Consider the following 26,831-nt stretch of genomic DNA (forward strand, 5'->3'; position numbering starts at 1 on the left):
GGGGCGAGCGCGCGCCCGCCTGCCGAGCACCCGCTCAGCGCGCTCCCGCCGCCGCCATCTTAGGATAGGCGGGCGGTTTATTCCGCCATCCACCAGCGCCCCGCCCCGCCGCGGCGCCCCGCGGGAGTTGTAGTCCTGCCCCTCGCGGCCGCCAGTCCGGGCGCCATTGCCCGTCGAGCCTGCTGGGAGATGTAGTCTCACTCCGGCGGTGCGCGGCCGCCATCTTGGTTTCGTTGTTCTTGTGGCGGCGCCGGCGGGTCCCGCCTCGGTGCCCCCAGGTGAGGGCTACTCCGCTACCCAGGGCGACGGTGCTGCCCGGGGCGATGTTTGCTTTCTCTTGTTTGTGCAGAGGTTTGTGCTTTATCTTTAACGAGGCGTAGCGTCTCTCCGGCTCTGCTTGCTTTCGTGGGTGAGGAGATGTAACCTCTCTTCCTCCCCTCAAACCGGCAGGACTCGAGGGAAGAAGCGGGGGGGCGAGCGCCAAACTTTTCCCTAATCAATGATGGTGGAGACGGCGAGAAGGGGCGGGAGATGCTTCCGTCTCTGGGTGAAAGGAGAGGGGAGCCGTGGGGACCCGCCCGGGTTCTGCCTCCCCGGCGGTGCCCGGGGGCGCGGGGAGCGCGGAGCCGGCAGTGATGGGCCAGCGCCCGGCTGCCAGGTACTGCGGGTGTCCTGTCTTCCGTTCATTAAACTGCTCTCATAGTTTGGGGAACGAAATCGTTGGGTTTTTGTTTTTTGTTGGTTTTTTTTTCTTTTTTCTTTTTTTTTTTTCTTCAGACTTAGTCTGAAATACGTGCTTTTGTCGATATTTATGGGTGGAGGTATATTCCTAGAATGAGAAAAAAAAAACCCAACCCAAAAAACCCCACCCTGTTGCACCTGTCACTTCAGGATTTGTGAACAGCGGATATAGTGGTTTGGGAAAGACTTAAGGTTTGTACTAACTCATCTCCTCTCTCCTTATTTCTTGGGCGGGGGAAAAGTGCGTCAAAGAATGTTGGCTGAGGAAATTTCGGGTTGGGAATACACTTCTGTTGTTGCAAAAGCAGCGCTGCACAATTCTGTTTTCTCCGACTTCTTTTTTAGGAGTTTTGTCCTAAGACAAAAAGTTGTGTAGTTTTCCTGTTATGCTGTTTGAAAGTTTCCATTGGGGGTTTATTAATTTTTTTGAAAGACCATTGACACATCTACGTATATGCATTCTCTACATATAGCAGTTAAAAGTTAAATAATATTCATACCTTCTCAAAGTCTCAGATGTAAAGATGTTTACAATGGATGCAGAACTGAGGATGATTCAGAAGGCAGTGTCATTATCCTAAACTATTAGAAATAAAAAATAGTCATAGACATCTTAATATTTGTGTAATCACTGTAATGTACCGGAAAAAAAGTTTTACAGAAGTCTGCTATGGGTGCTACCTTAGACAATTTACTAATATATAAAAAGCTGCCAAAAACCAATGTTCTTTGATTCACTATGTGTTTGGGGAAGAAATGAAGGGCATTTTTTTCTCCTTACCATCGGTTTCAATGTACTGTGTTTGCCAAGCAAGCTCGGTACGTATTGATGTGTGTGAGAATAATTTATATTCTATGCAATGTGTTGTTGAAGTTAGTTGGCATCACCTGTGAGGCCAGTTGTGTTTTCCCAGATAAATTCTGAATTAACTTCTTTTCAAGAGGAGTTAAAGCTGAAGAGACATGTCTGAGCAAGTCCTTGTGACAGTGGCGTGCACACAGACATTCCCTGTCACACTTTTGATCTAGAACTGTTCCCTTAGTTACAGAGGAAGCTTGCTTTTTCTTTTCCCCCTCCAGAACACTGAGTCAATCGAGTGTTATAAACTAAAAATACGTCAGGTAGATATTTCTTCAGGTTGTTCAGCAAACATATACATCCTTTCTAGAGAGAAAGGATGTTTGTTTTGTTTGTTAATTTTGGCTATTTTTTCTGATCCTGTACCTTCTGTTTTAGGATGTTCATTTTATGTTTTTAAAACAGAATCTCCATCACTTTCTAGTGTGTTCATGCTTACCATTATGTTTGTTCTGAAATTTAAGGCTATTTTTCTCAGGAGGATCCTTAATGGACCTTTGTTATGCCCAGGCCCAGAAATATTAATTACTCAGATGCTTCATTCTAAAACAGTTTTGCTGTCTGTGAATCACCCTATTAGGCTTTTATTTCTAAGTAAAGAAAAATTGAAATAAATCATATATGAATCTACAGTACCTCTAGTGTAGTTTTTACTGATGAGTGTTCAGTTCCTTCATCATTTTCTTTATGGATTAAACTGCCAAAGCCTTTGTTTCCAGTGATCTAAAAGTGCAAGGAAAACTTAAAGACTTGAGATAAATCTTTGCGTTAAAAAGGTCCTTTTAAATACTGAACAGAGGCAGAAGAAGATACCTTGGTTCTTGCCCTTTGAATAAACTTAGATGTTCTAAAGAGGATTTTTTTGATAGAAAAACTGGAAGTAGAATTTAGAAAATAATTGCATTGTGTCTTGCCTACAGAAATTTGATAGAGGATGAATATTCCACTTTTTTTACCTGTGTCCCTCTTCACATAAGCAAAGAATTATTCAGACACTTTGGTGAATGGCATATAATATTTTGACATTTATTTTTGAACATTGTCAGAAGCAGTCTCTATTAACTGTTTACTTTCAGTGTGAATTATTTAATGTTTAAAAGGATGGATTTGTCTGTAATTTGTTACATCTTAAAGTCAACGTGTATACAGAAGATGTAATTCTAGGACCTCGTTTTTTCAGGGCTAATTCCAGGTGCTTGTATGGGATCTGTGTTTTTGTGAAATGCTGAGTCAGCTGCTGCTTTAAAAGTAGTCTTATTTCATATGTGTCAGCTTGAGCACTTGGAGTCTTCACTTTCATGAATTCTGGCCCAGTTTTCTGTTCAGTATTAATTTATCATGTGCTCTGGCTTTTTACATTTGTAAAGATACTACATCATTATTGGAAGATCCTTTTTTCTAATGAATTTTTTTGTGTTATATTTTGAGAGAGGGAGAGTAGTGAAACAGTAGTTTTGGACACACTACCAGGGCGTCTATGTGGTCAACACCATGTGTGCTAAATGCACGTGTATTAAATGCTGACAACAGTGTTGTGCACTTCTTTCTGCCAGTTCTTGTCTTGTAAATCACTACAGGATTAGAACTGACAGGAGTCTTCTCAGGGTTATCCAGAAACCAAGCCTCTTGTAAAAATCAAACCCCCTGTGGCTCAGAGAAATCGAGCAGATATGTAGAAGGACAGTGTAATGTGCTTCCTTGAACATTGCTGTGGTGGTTAATTGCCTGCTGAGAAAGAGACTTCGAAGCAACTGACACTTAAATCATTATCAGAGGAACATATTTTCACAGGAAATGAGAGTTAAGAGTTTGCTAAATCCAGTCACCCAGAATGTTTCCTTGCCAAATGAATGCTTACAGAGGACAGGTGCACTTCTTTCTTGAAAGTATGCAGTTTGTATACACATGTATTCTCTCAGGAGCGTGGTGTGATTTTTGGGGTTGTCCTGTGCAATTCCAGGAGATGGACTTCAATCTTCACTGTGGGTCCTTTCCAACTCAGGATGTTTTAGGATTAATATAATGTCACTGTTTTGAGGTAACATCCTTATCCAAGTAATGGATAAATCAAGTAACATGAAATGAAATCATTGCTGGAGTTTGCAGCGTGGCCTTTGAAATAGCAGAAATGTTGAGAATACTCTAGCAGGGTTGAATTTTCCTAGTTTGTTGAATTTATGTTTGTTATTGTCTTAGAAGTTCAGGAAATAAAGCAATGCATTTGTGCGAAACCTGTTATTCAAAGGGCCTAACTATGTGTACATGATTTTCTTTACCTACATGGGTCAGATGGATTTTAGTTGTATAACAATGCATGTGCCCAGCTTGGATGAAGATACTTCTCTGGCTTGAGTGGAGTAAGAAGTGGCTACAAATGGCTACATGGCTACAAATTCAAACTAAATTAGCAATTGGAGTAACAACCAAATGTTGCCCATTAAAAATGCTTGTTTATATGAGTTTTAGTCTTATTTGGAAGGTATCGTGTAGTCTCTCTCATTTATCGCACCTGGTATTGTTTCAGTAATATCCAGAAGCTTTGTTTTGAGGTGGCTTCCAGCTGTAAGTATTTCCAATACAAAGGAGACATTTAAAAGTTTGGGAATGAGAGTTACTCTTGAATCAGTCTGCATGGCTTTCTTTTTCGGTGTATCACTTTTCAGGCACTGGACAATGCTTGGCAAAAAGTAATGAAGTAGATAAATTATTTCATGCTTACTTGTGAAGTATAGTCTTTGGTACAAGTGAATTCCATTTTTCTTACAGATTATCCCCATTCACTTATAGCAGAGTGTAGCAGCTTTCCACATCTCTTGACAAAACAATTTTCCTTAGGTTGGTTGGTTGGTTTGTTTTAATTTATTGTTTGTAGTTGGTTGGTTATTTTAATTTATTGCACTTCGTAGTTGGTTTGTCTGTTTGTTTTTAAAGGGTTGATTTCTTATACTTTTATTCAGTATGTGTATAATTTTCTTCATAGTTTCTTCTACATTTACACGAACCAAAAGGTTTTGCAGATGGGTGAATATGAGCTGTCCTGTTTGAGATGCAGAACAGTAACCACCCATTAGCTCCAGGGGTTTGGTAAAGAAACCTGTTCGCAGTGGCTGAACCTGTTGGCATAGCTGAATTCCGTGTCAATACAAAAAACAGTTACTGCAAAGAAAGCTTCTTAGTAACAGCTTTTTCCTTGGTAGCGTTCTCACTAGGAAAACACACTTATCCAGCTTGTTTATTTTGTTTGTGTTGCTTGCTTTGACTTACGAGGTTTTTGGTTGCCTCAGTTGTTTATTATGGTGAACAAAGTTTTTGATGGCTCAGCAAAGATTTTGATGTAAATGAAATTGGGTTTTTTGCGTCTTAAACTACAGAATTGCCTTTTTACTGAAGATTTAACAGAGCTGGATTATTTAATATTTGGCTTTTGAGGATCTTCTCACAGGAATGTGATTATCTTAATGGTCTTAAGGAAGAAATTTTTCCACCCCCACTTGCAATGAGTGCTGCAAACTTCAGCAGATTTTGATAATGGGTGATTTTTTTAAGTTATCATAAGAAATATAAAAGACATGGTATATTTGAACAGAAGTTTTTTCTGTCCTTTTCTTCTCTCTGGTATTTTTGGTATAATCCTAACTTTAGTGGTGTGTAACTTTTGGACATGGAGATCTGTACTCTACCACACTTGATTTTAGCCAAAACTCTGAGGAATGACTCTTTGTGGTCAAAACTGGATGAAGCCCTAACTTTATAAACGTTCGTTGTGCTTTCAGTGCTTTAACAGAACTATTAACACCTTGACCTTGTCATTGAAATGTTGGGGGATGTTGGTTTTCTTCAGATGTAGCCCGTGTAGTGACAGAGTTCCAGAAGCTATTGCTTTATCCATTCTCTACATTTGTAAATCGAGTTAGGTGTTACAATTTTGCTTTGTTCTTACTAAAGTAACAATGGAAGAGTTTAAATAAAGGAATCTCTGAAGTATTTTAACTGAGAGAAAATAGGAAGTTTGTTTTGGGCTCTTGCTACAGTAAATGTTGTATCAGATTTTGATGCGATGTTACTGGAGGCTTTTATGAGTTGAAATTAAGAAAAATATTTAATTTAGATCCTTTTTTTAGCCATCCTGAAGATAATAATTAAAAGATCATTTGGGAAAGAGACTCTAATATTTGTTCTGCTATTTGCAACATATATTTCAATTTCTTTTACATACCATGAAGACTTAGTTAGAAGTGTTAGGACAGTCCTTTATGTGTGTACTGTATGTTTTGATTCCTTTGTTTAGTTTTTGAGCTCTGGGCTAAGTAAACAATTGTGTCTCTTAGTAACTCCTTTGCACCTCACATTGTCATGAGCATCTGTGATAGCAAAGATATCAGAATTTGTTTTATTTACGAGGACAGGCACACAGTTTACATGCATTAAATAATAACTCAGTATGCAAATAAATTATTTTTCAGGCTTTTCCATACTGGTGTCATTTTCCACTCTTAATGGTTCTTCCCACGTTGTGAACATGGTCAACAAAAGAGAAACTGTTAACATACATTGCAAACATTAATAATGTACAAAATAACACCACGCCCACTGAACTGAACCTTCTTAGAAATGCTTTTTATCTTTTACATTATTTTATTGCATGGGAACTGTAATATAAAGGCATTTAACTTTTCACACAGTGTGCAGAGTTTCTGTTGCTGGAATTGGAGGATTTTTAATGAAGACAAGTTGGAAGAGTGGGACAGGATCAAATACAAGCCATTTCCTTTGGGTTGGTTCAGTCAGCTGTTAAAAAAATGCTAAATTTGAATGAACATAGAGGCACTTGAAATTAAATTATTACTCTAATTTTATTGCTGTTTCAATCTCTTGACACCTTCAAATACTATATAACCCTGTCTTACTAGTTCAGTTTAGTTTCTGGGCCTGATTCTGGAAGAGCTCGATTATGGTTTAATTAGTGATCTTTTTCCACTTGTAGGCATCCCAGCTTACTCATAAAACTTTCTACACAGTAATGGTATTTTGTGGTTCTTCTCAACGTTTTTGTTTGTTGGTTTGCTTTACATTAACTGTTGACATTCACTGCCAAAGTCTTTACCTTTAGAATTCCTTCCCCAGCAATTGAAAAGTTATCTCCTTCCACTTACATTTGATTTTCCTGTTTCCCCTTGTTCCCCAGTCACAGGAACAATAGGGTGGTATATTATTGTAGACGCCTTTACAGACTCCTCTGGTTTCACACCCTACTTGCTCAGTGTCATGCTGAGGGAGGTGTTGTGTTCTGTGCTAGAGGAAGCAGCTTGGTCTCACAGCAGCTTCTTGAGGTAACAGCATGCCACGAGTGTGTCACTCTGTGTAGACTGTTTCATTAGATCATAGTCCCTTACCCACTTCTTCAAAATTATTTTAGTAAAATATTTGTCACCACCAGGTCAGTGTTTTCTCCAGCCTAATAGAAACAGTTACTTTGTTTCTACATTGGCATTTTGCTCACATTTTGCACAGTTTAAAATTCTGCTGCTTGTTTGCTGTGTTCAAATATTTTCATTTTCACCTATGGCAAATGAGCACTGGTTTTATCTGACAGTACTATATCAGTTGTCTTATTGTAGCTGTTGTGATTCATTTCAATATGTTAAATATTTTATGGATTTTTTTTTTTCAGACCTGTTCATTTGAAACCAAGATCATGTTCAGGTTCTCTTTGTTTTAAGCAGCTGGAAATTTTATCACCATTATTCATGTTTTCCCTTTTCTCCACCTGTAAGCTCTGGTGGAGAACTAATGTCATGTCCTCAGATAAATATTTTCTTCTTAAGTTCTGCTAAGGTATTATTTGGGGTTTATCCTTTTTCTCATCTGGGATTGGCAATTTTGTTCCACATAATAAGCTCAAAAGATAAAATACACCAGGTGATCACCACATTTGAGACTTTATAAAGACAATTATTTTTTCCATCACTGTAATTGTCATGGTATTTTTTACTGTTAGATACATAACAATGATAGAGAAGACTTTCCTTTGACTAACATTAATTACTTTTTAAAGTCTCTGCTGTAAACTGAGCCTTTTAGAGTGCTCTGAATGAGGGAGGGGAAAGATTTGTACATGCTAGGGAGAAAGACACTTTTAGGAATAAGGAACAGCAAAGAACATTTTGAAAATACTAGAATGGAAAATGGAAGCAATCTTGTGTTCTTTCCTGTTTTTTGAAGGCAATGAGTGATGAAAGAAGCAGGGAGAATAGTGGAGGGATATTTTACTTTGATGAAAATACTCCTTGGAAATGTTGCCTGTTACTTACAGAGATTGACAGTAACAGTGGAATTACTGGGAGATGATTGCTGCAGGGGTGCTTATGAACATGAGATGAAATTTGGAATGTTTGGGGTGAAGTGCTTTTTCCTTTTATTGAAGTCTAGAAAAACTGTTCTGATCAATGTGTGTGTTAACTGTAAATGATTGTCCTACAGTAGCTGAAAAACTTACGAAGATGTTCAACATTGTAGTCTCTGATTTGATAAATGCACATAAGAGCTGTGAAGCCATTCCTATTCCCAGAAGCTCAAGTACTACTAAAGGATTAAAGAAGAATTCTGATCTCTGCATCAACTTTTTAATACAATACACTGTGTATAAACACAGCATTGTGTAACTGATCTTGCATTTGTCAGCAAACACCATAACTAATAATGTGAATTAATTGCATATGATTAAAATTTGGATATTTTTGGAGGAACTTTTTTGGTAAACGTGGCTGTCTGATATCTGGGCTTCAGTTGGCTCGTAGGTTTCAGTAGAAGAACTTCAGGAAAATATGAACGTCATCATCATTAATTTTTAAAAGTTACTCGTGTGGTTCTTCATTAACAAAAACTCACCTTTAAATGTAAAAATACATGATGAGTATTTGATTGTTAATGAGGCCCACTTAAATCCTGACATTTAAAGGAAAAATGACACACTTGTAGATTTATGTATTTTGTGATTAAGAAAGCTGGTGTATTTGCCTAAAAGGGTGGGGCTTCTCCAAATAGGAAGGGTTCCTGTCACAGGGAGCAGTAAAGTTGAGGAGTGACTGTCCATTCTGCATGACAGTAAAGCTGGAGTGGTTTATGAGTCAGTGACTTGGGGCAGGAAGAAATTGTTTCTGTATGCTTTTTCAGTAATAAATGAATTCTAAATAATTTATGTCATTGTCACACTTGGACTTCTTAACAGGGCCTGTTGCAGTATGACAAGGGGTAATGGTTTTAAACTGAGGAGGGTTGGTGCCATGAGGTGTTTTTTTACAGCGAAGGTGGTGGAACACTGGGACAGGTTGCCCAGAGAAGTGGTGGATGCCCCGTTGCTGGAACCATCTGATGGCAAGTTGGGCAGGGCTCTGGACAACCTGATGTAGTTGAAGATGTCCCTGCTCATTGCAGGGGTTGGACTTGGTGACCTCTAAAAGGTCCCTTCCGGCTTAAACTATTCTGCAAGTCTGCTTGTTTGATTCTGGCAAAAATAAGGTCATTGCTTCATGCTACAGAAGGTGAAATCTACTTTCTTTCTTTTTTTGAGATCAATTTCATAACTAAACAGTTTACTCTATAGTTAGAGCCTATTGAGGATTCAGCAATCTTCTTTCAATAAAGGACAAGGGAAGATGTCAGAAGTTCACAAATCAGAAGTATCTGCATGTGTAAGAGATTACTGTTAGCTGTAGTTGAGTAGTAAGTAGTTGAGTAGTTGGTAAGTTCCACTAGTTGGATACCATGGCTCAACACATTAATGTGCATGAATTTTACCCTGAATTAGGGTTTTATTCAAAATTTTTGGTTGAAGCCATCTGTTTTTAAAATATGAGTTTTGACACAAAGGTTTGGAGTTTGAGCTAGAAATTACTGGAAAGGATACGACAACTTGTCTCAAGCAGGGATGATGACCAAATGAGCAGTGGTTTTCTTCAAATTAAAAATATTGCTTTTTTTTTCTTTTAATGTAAAAGTGAGCAGTGTTTTGTGTTTAAGGCAGTGATGCTTCATCTGACAGGATAATGCACAGGCACAAGTGTCATGTTCATATGTAAGGTACTAGCCTTTACCTGAGGTTGGTTTGTGCTCAATTATTTCTGGAAGGGAGGTTTTAAAGGAAAATAGTTTTAATTTAATAACAAAATAGAGTCTTTCTGTCTCCAAACACTGAGAGTTACAGGTGTTTTGATGTGGTGTGTGTGTGGCAAGTCAGCCACTCTGCAGGAATACAAGTCTTCATATTTGAGATAAGTATGTTGTATTCTGAATAAATATAAAATATTTATTCACTAAATAAAGTGAATTAATTCAAAAATCTAATTGTTGTTATTGTTCAGTTGGAACATAAATATTTGATTACTTTTTTTTCAGATATTAGATTTTAAACCAGGTACGTGTTTTCAAGAAGTGCAATGGACAACATGAAAAAGGTTGCTAACAGCTCTTGCAATGATGGACTTCTACTTAGAATGGGCCTTAATGATAACAAAGCTGGAATGCAGGGTTTGGATAAGGAAAAAATCAACAAAATCATCATGGAAGCTACCAAGGTTGGTTTGATTACTTTTTTCCTGGTGCTTTATTTGTGGTCCAGTATCATATGGCCCTCTTCCTCCCTCCCCCAAAATTTTTCCCTCACATGTGTATATGGGTGGCATCTTCTTAGAAGTAGTTTATGTGCAAGGAGGAAGGAGAGGGGCCATTGTTTAGTGTACTTTTAGGGTGTTGTTGGATTCATCCACAAGGACATGGAGGGGGACAACTGAGTATATGCTTAAGCACTCTCTTTTTGTCCAAAGCAGTGCATAAATACTGCAGCATTTTCCAGGGGTAATTGTGAAGGCTGCAGCTTGCTCTTTTTCTCCCCCTTTCCATTCCTTTTTTCCACCCCGTCATTTAATCAGTCAAGCAGATTTACTTCTTTTGGTCACCTTCCTGTAACGAATGAATTTGATGTAATCGAGGTTTTTTTTATAATCAAGTTTTTACTGCCTTTGTGGCTGTCTTCTCAGTATTCAAGAGAGGTGGGCAGTAGTGTGCAGTTTTGTACTAAATATCCACAGAGGCCCTCACAACTCTACAAACCAGTGAAGTATTTGTCATCCTAGTTGTTATTGGAAAGTTCCAATAGAACAATATAGGGATAACGCTTTATCTGAGAATCTCAGGGTTTTCTTACTGCTCCTTGCACAAGTGTGTATTTTATTTGGTGTCACCATGCCCCGAGATTATGTGCTTTGATGTCATCCTGATGCATTCTGTGTTAACTACTATTGTTCTGTGGTGATCTGCGGGGGTGGGGCAGAGGAAGAAAGGAGAGAAAGAGAAAACATGCTGCAAACAGTTCTAATGTAGCAAGCTTTTTCCTTTTTTTGCTTTTATTTTCACATTGATGATACTTTATATGCTATCAAGCTTGGTATTGATAAGTTGTTTCTTCTACGTACTGTGTTCACTCTTTCTTGAAAACTGCTTTTTCAGACATATCCTAGATAATGATATTTACATAAATTATTTCATTGTAGCAATTACTGTTTCATTTCCTGATATGAAATAGAATTAACTGTAAAATAGACTTTCAAAACTGACATATAGGCATCCAACTACTAGAATATATTTCTGTCAAAAAAGTGCAAGTTTATAATTGCCAGATACACATCAAGAAATCCAAAAAGAAGCATTGATTCTTTTCCTTAAGCATTTCCATAATCTTTGAAATGACACCTACAGACACTACCCACAGCTGTATTGCAAGAAGGTTTATGGCATTTCAGCTGTGAAATACTGCAAGACATGGAAAAAAAATTAAAAACTTACTAATAATCTCAAGTATTGGGTTGCTTTCCAGACCTACCTTTTGGTGCTCATTTCTTTCAGTGAGTCTCAGCAGGTCATGTTTGATGACACAGGGGAGAAGAGATAAAAGGCATATCTGATATTCAAAGAAAGCACACCCTAATTTTTTTCTAATTAGATATTTCTTCTAATGAAACATGACATATTACAGCCCTGCCATCATCTTTTCTACCATTGTTATAAAAGTGTATATTTTTGCTTTTTATATAAATGCCTGAATCTGACTTGACTGTGGCTGAATTATTGGTATCAGTGACAGTTTGGTAGTCACACACTTCGACATAAAGATGTGTTAATTTTTGCAGATTTTACCAAGCAGTTGAACAAAAACCTTTTCTTGCAAATGTAATTTCACTTGTAAACTAAGGCAAATTGCAAGAAAAGTATTTTATTTCCTAGTTTTGAATTCTTACTTTTTCTACTTCATTGTATGCACTCCTTTCTTTGTTATGAGTCAGAGGAGAGAAAGCCACATTATACATTGTGTACATGATTATTGTCTTTTTGTTACATCTCCTTGTATTCATGCCTTTTTTTGAAGGAGCAATTACATACTTGAGAGCAAGAGGCTGTTTTATACGCATTTGGCTTTCATCATCCTCTTCCAAACAGCTTCTGATTCTGCAGTGTCCTTCAAGATTAATTGGCCAACAGAATACTCAACAGTATAATTGAATTTACCTTATACAATGTCATTATATATTTCCATGTACATTAAGCTATGTGGAAGTCTGAAAAAATGCTTAAATATATTTTTATTAGAGTTTTGTTCTACATACCTTGGAGGTGTTGCAAAGGGTAGTTTGACTTCTATCTACTCTTTTAAATTTTTAATTGTCAAATGTTAGACTAAATAAACATACAAAGTTCTCTAATAACTCCTTAAACTCCTTTGTGTAGGAGAAACGTGTGTTATTTGAAGAGAGGGAGAAAGAACCACCAGTCTTTTTTGTGTATTTTTATACAAAAGCCCAAAGCATGCAATAGAAACCATCTCTGTGTTTTATGTTTTCTGTATTTAAAGATTAAGTGTGGTTCCTTAAAGACAAGATAAAGAATAAAAAGAACAACATAGTCTTTTGTGATTTATTTCTTTCAGGGTTCTAAATTTTATGAAAATGAACTTAAGAAAGATCAACAAGTTAACCAACGAATTGAAAAAATGATGCAGCTAAAAGAGAAAATTACAGCACAACAGCTCTTGAAAGCTCAGCTGCAGGTACTAATCTCCCAAAAACTTTCTGGGGTAAATGTTGCATCATAAACATTTTGGTGTGTTCTGGTTTTTTGCATTCAATTCTGCTGATTGACACAATGTTAAACTACCATTTGATGTTAGACATTCAAGGAAGAGTGCACAATACTTTGATGGTGTCATCTTAATATAAACTTGCTAGAAGAATAGTTTTTAAAATTACTTCAAAATGTTCTCTAAATGAGTAAAAGAAAAAAGAATTCCTGTTTTTCCAAGTCTGATGAGTTTAAAGTGATGTCATTACGATTTATGTAAATGTTTGTTAAATGCTTTAATAGTAAATATCATATCACTATGAGGTTTAGCATTTACTTATATTTGTGTTCAGTGCCTGTGATGGAATGAGATAGATCAGAATTGTCAATAATTCTGGGTATAATTGATGCCTTTTTTAAGCTAATTAATGAAAAGTCATCATGGCAAGCAGTCACAAGAAATGCAAGTGTCCTGAAGTAGAGGGATAAAGAGGCTATTTCTCTTTTCAAGTGTTAATGGTAGATAATAGTCTCCAAAGTATTACAGTGTATGAAACGTTGAAAGAAAGGTTGCACACCAAATATTACAAGGCACAGCAGAATTAAAATTGTTTGTGGGAGCTGAATTCCTTTCCATTTTCATTTGTCTGTGATTCAGTCTTTTAATGATTGCTTGCTAGTTTTCCTTGACAAGATTCCTGTTTTATTCAGTGCACATAGTGGATTGTGTTCACTGAGGAGAAAATTATTCAATACTTACTGTTGTCCTCAATGTTCAGTGGGTGGCCCCAAGCTTTATTTGTTGAACTCTTGTCTAATCCAGTTTTGAATACAAAATTACTGATTTCCTAATAGAGTTTTTTTATGTTGTACACCACATATTGTGAATTCTTAACTCTTGCAATATTGCAGCAAACTAGAGGAATATGTTTTTGGCTTGTAGATGGGGAGCTGAAGCACATGAAGATTACACACATCCTTTAATTTTCAGTGGCGTTATGACGATTAAAGGTTGAGGTCTTTTTCGTGTACCAACTTCTTTGTTTATTTCAGGTTTACAAATCACTTCTGTACTTTAGATGCCAGTGTTTCAAATTTGTTCCTCTGAAAAGTTTGTTGTAAGCCTGTATACCACAATTGTTTTAGTGAATCTTTAACATGGATTAGTTATGACTCCTCTTGTCCAGTTTTTTTAGTTACCTAAGGTAGCTTATAAGTAATTTAGTTACAGAAAAAAACACTTCTATTTCCATCCTACCTTCACCAGAGAACTATTTATTTTACAAAGAATAGTCTTTCTTAAAGAATGAATTACATGAATAACACAAATTTTATAAATAATGTTATTATATAGTTATGTGATGAGAGAATATGTAGTGCACTTTGTGAAAATCAAAAACTTTGTATTGCTTTGTATACCTTCATGTTGTCTTTTTTAGAAATTGATTGCTTGATATTGCAACCTAATTTTATATTCTTTTAATGTTTCTTATGAAAACTGGTTTCTGTAGAAGAAAAAAGAAACTTAAGGAGATAAGTTCTCTCCTTTGTGTCTTACTGGGACCAAAGTTTCAAATTCAGTGTTTGAAATCTTTATGCTGCTTTCTGAAATAGCAGTGATCTTTATTTCCAGTAGACAGACTGTAAAGACAGCTGTCATACTGCATGAGAAATGTCATTAGAGGAGTATAGTATGCACGCTTTTTTGCAGGCTAATTTTACATCTTTGCTGCTGTAAAAACATCTTGAAACCTTGGATTTTTGTACTATGCTCTGTGTTCACATAATCTCTGGTTCATGATTGTTGTTGCCTTCATTATCCCAGAAAAAAATTCTGACCATTTTGCTTTCTTCTCTCCTTTCTTTTAATTTTTCATAGCCTGAATTTTCCTTTCTCATCCCACATCCACAGATCACCATCAGTCCTCATTCCAAAGCGGTCATTGTCCCAGAGTCTTCACTGAAATTTGTGGACTTGAAGCCAGTCTTCTCTATCTGATATTCTAAATACCTCGTCCTTTTTCTGTTTCTTACCTGCCAGCTATATCTCCCTAGGCTTTTGTTTTTTGCAAACCGTTTACTTTGCAAATCTTTGTCTTGTTTGGTTTTCTTAATAATTGTTGTGTATTGTTTAATCAGCTCCATTTAGTTATGGATGTAGTCAGTTCTTATTATAATCTTCTCTATTGTTCTTATCTATTGAGTTTTTAACTCCTCTTTTTAGTAGTACCTTCTGATAAGATTCAGATAAGAGTTTGATAAGAACATTCTGTTCCCCTAAAATTTTAAGTGGGAAGTAGTCTGGAATGGGAAAGGTATCTGTATATCTACCTCTGTGAACACTGCATGTTCTCATCTGCAGTTGAAGTCTGTTTTTAGGATGGTTAGAGGCTCAGGTATGGTTTCCTAAGATGGCAGTTGGTTTAAGTCCTGTAAGGTAAAGCCAAACAAAAATGTCTCCACTTACTGGACTTCTGGACGAAATCCTGGTTTCATGGTGGAGACAGTAATATAAGTAAATTGTTGAGTCTGCTGCACAATGCTGTAGTTTTTGCCATTAGAATGTGTGGAACTCCTTGAGATTCAGAAGTAATTAGCAATACATTGGAAAGTGTACAGCTGCTACCAGATTTGGAAACTGTGGTACTGATGTTTGCTGGGTTTTTTTCAGCCATGTTGGATTTATTCTGTATGTTTATTCTGTAAATAGTTACCATTGTCTTGCTTTTATTGACTTTTCTGTCTTTCTTTGAAAACTTATATATTCTAAAGTGGTATAAGAAAACAGGAGAAATTACTCTTCAAATTGTCTAAAAGTTGCTATAAGGAAAATTAAACTTCTAATTATAATTTGTACTTTTAGTTGTTTGGTGTTGGTTTTTTTTTATAGTCTAGCTTAGAAATATATATTTTAAAGTATCTCGATTTTACAAAGCTTAATTGAAAGCAGTTTTTAAAAACTTGTTAGCCTGATTTGCATGTAAGGAATTACTCCACAAATTTTAAGGAGAGGTTTTGTAGGTTCCAAGAATTCTCTGAGTAGATCTGGTTGTATTTTGTTTTGGCATATTATTTGTATCAATTGCTTTCACTGAAGAGTAATCTTTTTGTATTTCTTATTAATTTAGTGCAATTTTGCTTCATTCTTTATATGTGTATTTTAGCTGATCAGTAAATATGATGTTAACAATATATTTAGGGAGAAGAAGCAAAACAGAAGTTCACTATAAATGTGATAAATTGAAATACAGAAGTTATGCTACTAGAGCAGCAATTGATAGTATTAAATAAACAATTTGAATTTGACAGCAAGCTGAAAATTACCTGTAAAGTAGAACTTAAAATAAGGATGCTTTTGATGATTAAAATATGTCATGAATCCTTTTGAATTAGTAATATAATGGAAATAATGTAAATACTCCACTCTGTTTCTTTCTTTGAATGGCTTCCCCTTGTGCTTTTAATTTGTCTGAACTAGTTTTCTCAGCCTCAGAGAACATACTGTGCTTTTCTGTGTTGAGTAGCCTAGTTTAAGGCTCTAGTCTAGCATTTCATCCCTCAAAACAACTTGGAAAAAAACAAAGAAAAGACTTTGTAAATCATTAATCAGCAATTTAATTAGAGCATTCCAAGCTCACTTGCCTTGGTTCAAGTGTTTTTAGCTCAAACGGTTCTTGTGGGTAAGGGTTTTATGGTTTTTTATTAAGCAGTTCTGTTGAGGGAAATAAAAAAGAGAAGAACCATGCAAATTACATGTAAACATTCCTCTCCAGGACCCTAAATGCATTATAAGCAGTCCGGAGACATTTCTGTACTGGTACCCTGATGTCATGAGAGTGTGTATGTCCTTGTGCCTGCAAGCAAAGTGAAACTTTGGTTCCTTTTTGCTAATTCCATTTCTTGCTGTGTTATGCCTGTCAGGACTTCTTACCAGCAGTAGCAGCCTTTTGTTGTGTAGATTGAGGTTGCCATAGTCGTCAGTGTGTTTAGGTAACCTTGTTTTGATAGCACATTCTTTTAGTGTGTTTCCTGTATTTTCTCTTCTAGAATGGTGTGTGATGCTGCTGCCAACATAGTCATCATAAATCAGTAGGCTTAAAAATCCCATGTCAAATATTTCATTTACATTTTTTCGTGACAGCACTGCTCATACCTCATTCATAGGTCAGCAGTATTTCAGGAACAAGCACATGATCTGCATGACTTTTGGTAAAAACAAGCAAATGAAACACAATCAAAGTACTTCACAGAGAATCTGCCTGCTTGGTCTCTGCCTTAAAACCATGGAGCTGATGAAGCAGTACTGCTCGCAGTCTACTAGTAGACATACACCTTTAACATTTGGAGTGAAACACGTTTTGTGTATAGGCTATTTTGTAAATAACTTGCAGTTTTCCTAGAAATCTATCCTTATATGGTGTGGGATCCTGTAACAAAAGTTGAGGACTTTTATTGAGGGATTGACAGTAGCTTACTTTGTGGTAATTGAACATGGGTGTTTGAGACCTTATTTCTGGGAAGACAAAATAGATGGATGTGTCCTGTGAGCTGCTGGTCTTCTCTTCACCATTCTAGGCCAATTTTTTGAAGGGTGATAGCTTTATTTAGCAATGTTGGAAATTCTTTAATAGTATATTTTCTTTTTTTTAGAAATAAATTGTATTTCTATAACTAAGAGCCTTAAGCTTCATACTCAAGGGTCTTATAGAGTTTGTCTGAATCAGATACATCTTTTTTTTTTGTCATGTTATGTGGAGTTTTGTTGTTTGGTAGGTGGGATTTTCTGCTGGTTTTGACTGAGATAGGGTTAATTTTCTTCACAGCAGTTGGCATGGGGCAGTGTTTTGGTTTTCTGCTGAAAGCAGTGTTGATAACGAAGAGATGCTTCAAGCTATTGCCCAGCAACACTTGCACAGAGCCAAGGGCTTTTCTGCTCCTCTCACCACCCCACCAATGAGGAGGCTGGGAGGGGGCACTGCCAGGACAGCTGACCCCAAATGGCCACAGGGGTATTCCAGACCATGTAGCTTCATTCTCAGCCTACAAAAGGGGGTGTAAATGAATGAAGGATGGATATTTGCAGCTATGGCATTTGTCTGCCCCAGTAACTCCTACACATGGTCAAGCTGTTTTTCCAGGAGATGACTGAACACCTGTCTGCCCATGGGAAGCAGTGAATTAATTCCTTGTTTTGATTTGCTTGAGTGCACAGCTTTTGCTTTCTGTGATAAATTGTCTTTATTTCAACCCACGAGTTTTCTCACTTCTATTCTTCTGACTTCTCCACTATAAGGGAGTGAGCAAGTGGCTGCAGGAGCTTAGTTACCAGTTGGGGCTAAAATGCAACAGCTGTGTTTTTTTCCACTGGGTGTTGGGTGCTTTTTTGTACCAATTGCTGCTGCAGCATTCTCTCTGAGAGCAAATTTCCTCCAAAGCTTTGTTGGGGTGTTTTAGTTGGTGCTGGTTTGGTGGGGATTGGATTTATTGAGGTTTTTTTTGCTTTAACTATGTGCAAGATGCTTCTGAGTTTCAGGATCATCTATACTGTTGAACTTCTGCCAGGCTGGTAGTATTTCACTTATTGGTTTGTTCTGTTCAGGTAGACAAACTTGTGATGGAACTGGAGCAGAGCCGTAACCTTAGCAGTACAATTGTACACATTGACATGGATGCCTTCTATGCAGCTGTGGAAATGAGGGACAATCCAGAGCTGAAGGAAAAACCTATAGCAGTGGGATCAATGAGTATGTTGGTAAGGCTGAATGATAAACCAATACAGAAATCAATTGCATGAATCTTAAACCTAATAAACTGTAAAATAATAGCATAAATATAATGGCACTGTTTTATGCGAAGAGTAGAAAACATGAAAATAATAAAGAAAAGAGCAATTCTTAGACTTGACCATGTAAGCTGGATTTTTCAGTAAAAAGTGTATTAGTGAAAATGTAAGGTATGTAAGCAGATTGAAAGGCAGGAGGAGGGGGAGTGAAAATGCATATAAACTTTTAGCTTTGTCAGTCTTTTCTGTATGGAGATATGTGATTAGAACGTTATTATTTAATACTAAACTTAAAGAAAAGTTTGATTACTGAGCACTAAATTTACTTAATCTCTCTTAAGTCCACCTCAAATTACCATGCCAGGAGATTTGGTGTGCGTGCAGCCATGCCTGGATTTATTGCTAAAAGGCTATGTCCCCATCTAACTATAGTACCACTCAACTTTGAAAAATACGGAAGAGTGAGTAAAGAGGTAAGTCAGAAAGTGGTCTCTAACCAAAAGTGAATGTACTTCTTTTTAGACTGTGTCAATAACATCAGTTCCAGATCGTATGAAAAGTGATAATTTAAATACTAAATTCTTCAGTAATGCAGCTTTAAACATAAGTCTAACAAAATATTGGTGCTTTTGGGCAAGGAAATGAAAAATCATTGCACTTACCCAATCAGGCAATTCTACTGAAGTTAGTAGTGATACTGATAGAAGTTTTGAAAATCTCTTGAGCTTTATTATTCTTAAAAGTTCAAAATCATGGGATATAACCTAATTACTAGGTAGTTGAACGTACATAGGAAACAAGGAGATGATAATTTCATGTGATGCATAATCATGCTTTTGAATACTAATTATTGAAGAGAAAAACAAAGAGCATTATTGACTTATAAATGCAGATTAATTTTTTTAAAAAGAAGAGACTTGATAGAGCAAAAGAAATAGGGGGAAAAATCATGTTTTACTTTAATGGAAATAGTTTTAGTTAGTGCCAGAGGAAAGAGTTAAGATACCTACAAGCCTGTTTAAAAAAAAAAAAAGGAAAAGAAATATTTTATACATTTAAATCAAACTAGTGCATGACACAAATCTCATGACTTTTATAAAATTATGTCAGGTCTTCATTATATTTGTGAAACCTCAGTCCTTTCACAAATATAAAGTAAAATTTTGGTTGATTTTTTTCACTCACTCCTGAAAAGAAATCATATATAAATATGCCATATTTCAGAATGGGTTTGAACTGAAGGATCTTGGATTTCATGATGTGTATTTCACAATGTGTATTTCATTTGTTGTTTGATAGGGTAAAGTATTAAAGTATTAGAGACTTGGCTTGGTCTGGATTTTCATTTATATTTTTCTCTTGGGATTTGGATTGAAAAGATATGAATTATTTAATTTAGTCTTTTAAAGTTTAGTAGTGAATCCTATCTTTATTCAGTTTCAGAAAGATGAAGTGCATATGGACAAATGTTGTAATACCTAAGAACCTGACTCAAATTGGTAGGAAAAAACATGACACAGTCAGATTTTCCTCCAGGTTAAAAAAAAAAAAAAAGAGAGGAGAGAAGGTAGAGCTTTTATTTTGACCATTTATTCTATTACGTTTCCTTCTAGAAAGGTGGACTTATCACTAAAGATTTCCCAACAGGTTTTGTCTGTGCCATTAGCCACTGCTCTAAAATATTTTCAGTAACTTCAGTTTAATGTAATTTAAAACTTAGGATTTTGTTGTTGCTGGTGGGTTTTTTCAACCTTTGTAAATGTGATACCTGACACACTGAGCACAGGAAACTGCCTGTTTATCCACTTTGCTGAGTTTCCAGGTCCCCAGGGTTTCATTGAAATGGTTACTGTAGTGTCAGTGAACCTAGTGGCTGTGAAGTCCTTATACACTTACCTTAGTGGCCTTTGCTGTTAAAACCATTGCTCAAAATCTGTTTACTCCACTTACTGGTAATATCTCGCTACTTGGAGAAGCATTGCTGTAATTTTACAATATCCACAAATAATTTGTACTGCAAGTATCTTTAATATTTACTGATCATCCAGAAGTTTCAGAGTACATTTGTTTATGTTCTAATTTTGTGTCAAGATCTGCTCTTACAGCAACAAGACTTTAAACTTTCACTATGTGTTTATCAAGGTTAGAGAAATACTGGCTGAATATGATCCAAATTTTATGCCTATGGGCCTAGATGAAGCCTACCTGAACATAACAGAGCACTTGGAGGAAAGGCTGAACTGGCCTGAGGATAGGAGAAGGTTCTTTTTCAATACAGAAAGTACTACAGGAATAGGTAAGTAAATTACTCACTTTCCGTGAGGTCACCTGACACTGAGACAGAGTGTTTCATTTAGGGATCTTAGGCAGAACCATGAATTATAGTTAGAATTTAAGCTTTATTTTCCTTAGTGGGATTTCATTATTACAATAGTAGAGAATTTATCATTTGAATGGCATAGGACTTACACGAGCAGAATCAGTACAGTGTAGTCTATAAGTAGCGAAATAAAGAATTTATAACACAATACAACCTGGACTGAGTGGATAGCACACAGTTTGCTGCATCAATGTAACAATCATAATCTAGACTCAAAAATCATATAAAAGAACATGAGTTGCTCCCTCAGTCCTCAGAGGAAGGAGATGAAGGCAGAGGTGTCCCTGGTCATTGGGATGTCCCAGGTCTGTCTGACCAGTGACAGCTCTGGTCTGAGTTCCTCCTCAGGACCAGTGAAAGGTGGGATTGGAGAGACTGCTCTGGGGCTGCAGGCACTGCATGCAGGCACTGCTCTGGGGCTGCAGGCACTGCAGGCAGGCACTGCTGTGGGGCTGCAGGCACTGTTCTGGGGGCTGCAGTTTCCCAATGCTGCAACAGGATCACCCACAGCACTGGGCTGGCCGGGTGTCGGGACATGCAGGTGGGCGGGGAGTGGAGTGAACGCGGCAGCAGAATGGCTGCTTGCCTTATGAAATGGCATAAGACGTGCTGACCACATTACATGGGGTTGTGAGCAGGGGTTGCCAGTCATGTGCTTATGAAGTTCAGATGAGCTGCACCCATTGAAAGTGTAGCTACTTAAGTCCTTCCATAATCTGTTCTTCCATGTATTCTCTACCTCCAATTTAGTTAGTTTACAGGTTAACTTTCTCTACTGCTCACCTGTGAGTAAAATGTGCACTGCAAATGATTTGGACTTGGAGAATTGCTTTTCTTTTAATGTGAAGAAAATGTTTGAAAAGTGGTGCTAGGTTTTCTAAACCAAATGATGTGATTTAGGTCTGCATTACAATTCAGTTTTATAATTTTGGAAATAAGTAGCAGGAGCAGGATTTTAGTATATGTTCAAGATATTAGTGGATTTCACTTGGCTCTGGAAGATTGAGTTGGAACCACATCCAGTATTGTATATCCACTTGGGAGTAATAGAAAAGAAGTAGCCATACAAATGGTCGAATGAGGCACAAACTGGAATATTTATACTATCTGTATTCAAAATTTTTAACAATTATTAAGAGGATAACCAAGCATACACTACTACAGAAAAGCATTAATAAAATAGAAAGCAACAAAAGTCTTTACAAAATGAATATCACTGATATGTAGTCATGTGCTTCTTCACACTTGCCTGATACCTTTGTTCCTCTGAAACACAAACAAGTGCTTAGAACAGGAAACTCCAGTAGTAATGTTTGTAGAGTCAAACAAAGGGCTGCTGACATTACTTGTTCTAGTAGGACTGCAGTTGAAAACGGGAAGCTCACCAGGCTGGTCATTCTAGAACTAGATATTCCAGAACCCTAATTTTATTTGGAGAATATTGAAAAACATTCTGTGGAAGAGAGCATCTACCCTTCAATCTGATAAAAGACAAAAATAATGATAAAATCTTGATGGTTTTGCTACAGCAAGAGGCCATTAAACCTTTTGCTTTTCTGGAAGTTATGTCCAGTCTACTAGCAAATTCCTCCAATCTCAGCCAAGCTCAAATTATAGCAAAAATTAAGCAGTTACATCTCTCTGGTCTTTAAACATAAAACAATGCAATTGCTTTTTCTAAATAAAAAATAGAAAGAAATAAAATTGGTTATGAACGCTGAAGCCATTGAAGAAGGAAATCAGTCTATATGAATGTGTTAATTGTTTGTGTTTCTGTCTAACTTAGATAAAGATGGTATGAATATGTCTGCCAGATTTAACGAAGGTGAAGTCTCTTCTTCACCAGTACTGTTTGAAGACACCACATCTCTGATGGATGACGACCTTCAACAAAGAGATCTGTCAGTGGAAAACTCAGTTGTCTTTGGAACTTCTGCAGAAGAAGTTGTGAAGGAAATTCGCTTTAGGATTGAGCAGAAAACTCAACTGACTGCCAGTGCAGGTATTCAGACACATATGAATAATAATTAAACTTTGTATTTCCATACTGTCTTCTACTTTCATCTCAGAGGGCAATAATTAAGAATTTAGCCTTGCCACACCAGTCTTCTGTTACAAAAAAAAAAAAAAAGCTCTCTTTGAAGGTCTGCAAAAAATGTGACTTTCTTTTTTACTCTTTTTTTAATCGTTGAAACAGTTACATCATCTATTTCCTTCTTTCTACTTGAAGTAAGAGTAAGCACTGAGGAAGAATGACCAGTGCACTTGAGCCAGTCTTAGCCCAGGTGGTTATTCTAGTCCATCATGTAAACTGTTTTTGTCGGACAGCGGGTCTTAGTGAAATCTGTCACTGATTTCTAAACTGCTTTTAGTTTGAATAGCAGATTTGTGCTGTTATGGGTTTCTAACTCCCCATTGTTCCTTGCTTAAAACAATATCAAAATTCATTAAAATGGTAGTCCTAGAGAAGTAAATATATGCTGGAGTTAATGAACTCTTTAATAGCTTTTTAATGTTTACCAAACAAGTTCTATGTCTTGATGTCAGACAACCCACGTTTAAGTCTCAGCTATTTTTTATTGACTAAAACCAATATATATCTCTAGCCACTTAGTTTGGATGCCACCCAAACTGCTTTATGAACCAGGTCAGCAAGGCATCAGGCAATGGTAAGCTTTATGAAGCAGCTGCAGAAGGTCAGGGAAGTGGAATGTAAGCAGAGGTGAATAAACAGCTAGTAAGAAGAAGCAGGATGAAACCCTCTCCCATGTATGTTATCTCATGAGTGATAGCAAAATAATTTGCTGAAGTTTTGTCTTCTTAAGGATAAGTTAGTGTATAGAAAACAGGTATAGCTTTTGTAAGTGCAAACAGGGGTCTTAAGCCCCAAAATTAAAAATTATTAGAAGGGTAACTGAAAAAGTACTAACAATCAATAAAGTTATTTCTACCATTTTGAATAATACATTGTATCAGTGAGCAAATGAAAATTGAGACCTCTAAGGTTATAGGACAAAGTTATTCTTTCTTTTGCTAAGCAAATTCCAGAGTTAATTTGTAAAAACTGTCACTTTGATGGAAAAGAGCCATCCCTCCTGATTCCACTTGTCTGTGAAATATATATAAATTTATAAATGACTACATTCCAGTGGTAGTTCACAAAATTATAAAATTTATTGAATTTTGCCAAAAAAAGTCTTTTGCTGAAATACAAGGGAGAAAGCTCTCCTTTTTACTAAGAGTTCATTGTAACTCCCATTGTAAACATTTTCTTTCTTACCATAATCACCATCATAAAAATGTTGACTCATGTAACTAATGTTATTTTCAAGGACTTGGTATTTAACCCCTCTAGTCTTACTAGTGCTTGTTGTGTTACCCTGAGTATCTTAAAATAGGAAGTACATTTTATTTAAGTTACATTTTATCTATTACGTATGTTTATGTTCTTTCATGATGGTCACAAAATTTCTTTGCAGAATTGTATCAAGTCTCATTATCAGTAATCATAGTCCTTTTTCTTAGTTTAGTCTTTGCCAAGTGTAAAGGCTACTCTTTGGCTTCTAAATATTGGATAGTTGAAATTAAACTTTGTCTTACTTTTTTAAATAATTATCATGGTTTTTGGGTTTTTTTAAGGAATAGCACCAAATACAATGTTAGCAAAAATGTGCAGTGATCGTAATAAGCCTAACGGCCAATACAGAATTCCTCGTGAGAGACAAGCCGTGCTAGACTTCCTAAAGGATTTGCCCATTAGAAAGGTAAGAGACACAATGACATTTACTGTTCTGTCAAGTGGCGTTTTTATGTTCTCAAAGCAAGATTTCTGCTGAAAGGATAGAGTTTTCTAGGTAATCTTCCATGCCGTGTTTGATTCAAATTGTTCTTGGTAATGCATCTACAAACGGAAATTTTCCAGTATAACGTTACCTACTCTTTCCTAGGTGCCAGGTATTGGAAAAGTAACAGAGAAGATGTTAAAAGCTCTTGGAATTGTGACTTGCTCAGAACTTTACCAGCAGAGGGCGCTACTTTCTCTTCTTTTTTCAGAAGTATCTTGGCGTAATTTTTTGGATATTTCCCTTGGTTTAGGCTCAACACATTTGGAAAAGTAAGCCATGGGGTTTTTTTCTTTTTGTGTTAACATTTTCTGTGTGTGTCTTTGTGTATGTTACATACTGAACATATATAATTGTCAAGTATTATGGAAATATGCTTGTTTAATGTATCTTTTTTAAATGTCTGGTGCCTATTATTGTTATAGTTTTGTATACAATATGTATACTTATATATACAGTAGCCAAGCATGAAAAAACGAAGGTTTGTACAGCCATATCTAAATATGAAATCCAAAAAATCTTGTCAGGGAAGTTGTACGTAAGTGTATGTCAAGAAATCAAGATAGGATAACCTTATAATTATCAAAATAGCTGAACATAGCTGAGATGTCCTAAGCAGAGTTGTGCACTCCCTTTTCTTCAAAAACAATTGATTGGTGTTTATGATTATTGGATTATAATGAAAATCACAGATATATTTGATCTTCTCTGGTGGTAAATTGTCAGGGAAGTCTCTGTGTCTCTTCTATGTCTCTTATCAGGATTATGTATTTGTACTATCAACATGTGAACTTGGTGGAATAGAACTGAAAATTATTATATCCTTCTTAATATATGTTCTTTTAACGTTCAGTGTACTTTAATGGCTTTTAGGCTCCTTTCTAGGATGGGGGAAGTCAGTCTTAGTAGTGCATATATCTTTTCAACAATGCTTGTTTTTTCTAAGCCTGTCCTGAAGACAAACAGGTTCTTTAGAAAAACCCAAAACATAGCAGTTTACTGTTTGTGTAACTAAGAACCTTAAGTATTGATTCCTTTTTAAAAAATATTCCTTTCCAAAGTACTCAAATTCTATTCCAAAATAGCTTGACAATGGTTTGATTTTATTAGAAGTTCCAGAGTGTCTTATGCACTTCTGAAAGACCTATTCTGTATTATATCTGTAACTTCTCTGAAAATTATCTTCCCTTTTTTCCTTTTGATTACAAAATATGTAGGTAGCAGTTTGAAGCCCAGTAATGTGCTAGCACAAATTTTTGTGGTTTTTGGGGTTTTTTTCTATTCAGAGTATAAAAAATATTTTTTAAAATATGCAGTAATACTGTCTTGGTGAAGGTGACTTGGTAAAAGATAAAACACAGTTATCAAAATATTTTTTCTATTATTATATAAACAGATCTTGGATAGTCTTTTAATAATTGGTGCAGCCTTTCTTCTTATTCACCCTAGTTGGGTGTTTTACAGCTTGGGATATCTCCCAGTACATTTTGAAAAAAAAGGAGTATTTCAAAGGTCAGAGGTTTTAATGGCTTTAATGTCTAAGATTTATTTTTTTTTTTGTCAGTACCAACTTGATTTCAGTGATTTTAGTGTAGAGAAAACAAGCACTTAATATATTAACACCTGGATCTTCAGTAAATAGTTCATGTTATAGTTTTTGTGTCTGACTACCTTCTTTTAAGAAAATCTGGCAATACCAAATTTGTTATTTCCAATACCTTCAAGCAGAAGAATGACCTAATATGAAATTGCTCCGAGGGATCTCCATATATGCAAAAGAGTTGTTAAAGGATACTCAGTTAACACTGAAAAGAAAGAAAGCAACAAACAAAGAAGCTTTAGCACCTCACCTTTAAGCTGAACAGTCATTTAGACTGAAAGCAAACTGTTTCCTCAGCTCCTCAGATAAAGGAAATATTCAAATATACATGTATGTACAGGATTCTAATAACAGTGCTTCAGTTATAGCTGAGACAGCATAGGATTTGTAGTTTGTTTTCTTTTTAGATGAGCCTCCCCCTGATACAGGAGGTGAATTTTGAGGGAATCTTTTGTTTGGTTGGGTTTTTTAAACTTTTCCTTTTTTTAAAAATGACGTCTATGACTGATCTGTCTTTA

The 26,831-nt window shown here is 36.2% G+C and overlaps 1 protein-coding gene across 3 annotated transcripts in view; it reads left to right on the forward strand.

The window, feature by feature from the left end:
- The first annotated feature begins 178 nt into the window (after positions 1-178).
- POLK (DNA polymerase kappa) overlaps positions 179-26,831 on the forward strand; it is a 35,316-nt gene continuing 8,663 nt past the window's right edge. The window contains exons 1-10 of one of the 3 annotated variants that reach the window (XM_066180753.1): positions 179-351; positions 451-933; positions 9,995-10,173; positions 12,579-12,698; positions 18,309-18,461; positions 18,833-18,964; positions 20,634-20,787; positions 22,658-22,873; positions 24,511-24,635; positions 24,819-24,985. In XM_066180753.1, coding sequence (XP_066036850.1) covers positions 10,036-10,173; positions 12,579-12,698; positions 18,309-18,461; positions 18,833-18,964; positions 20,634-20,787; positions 22,658-22,873; positions 24,511-24,635; positions 24,819-24,985 — 1,205 coding nt within the window. In that variant the 5' untranslated portion in view covers positions 179-351; positions 451-933; positions 9,995-10,035. Of the gene's footprint in view, positions 934-9,994; positions 10,174-12,578; positions 12,699-18,308; positions 18,462-18,832; positions 18,965-20,633; positions 20,788-22,657; positions 22,874-24,510; positions 24,636-24,818; positions 24,986-26,831 lie in introns of all 3 variants that reach the window. The other 2 variants (XM_066180752.1, XM_066180751.1) reach the window with 2 other exon arrangements.

Source organism: Chamaea fasciata, unplaced genomic scaffold, assembly GCF_029207755.1.
Source record: "Chamaea fasciata isolate MVZ Bird 193981 ecotype frontalis unplaced genomic scaffold, bChaFas1.0.hap1 SCAF_4, whole genome shotgun sequence".
NCBI lineage: Eukaryota > Metazoa > Chordata > Aves > Passeriformes > Sylviidae > Chamaea > Chamaea fasciata.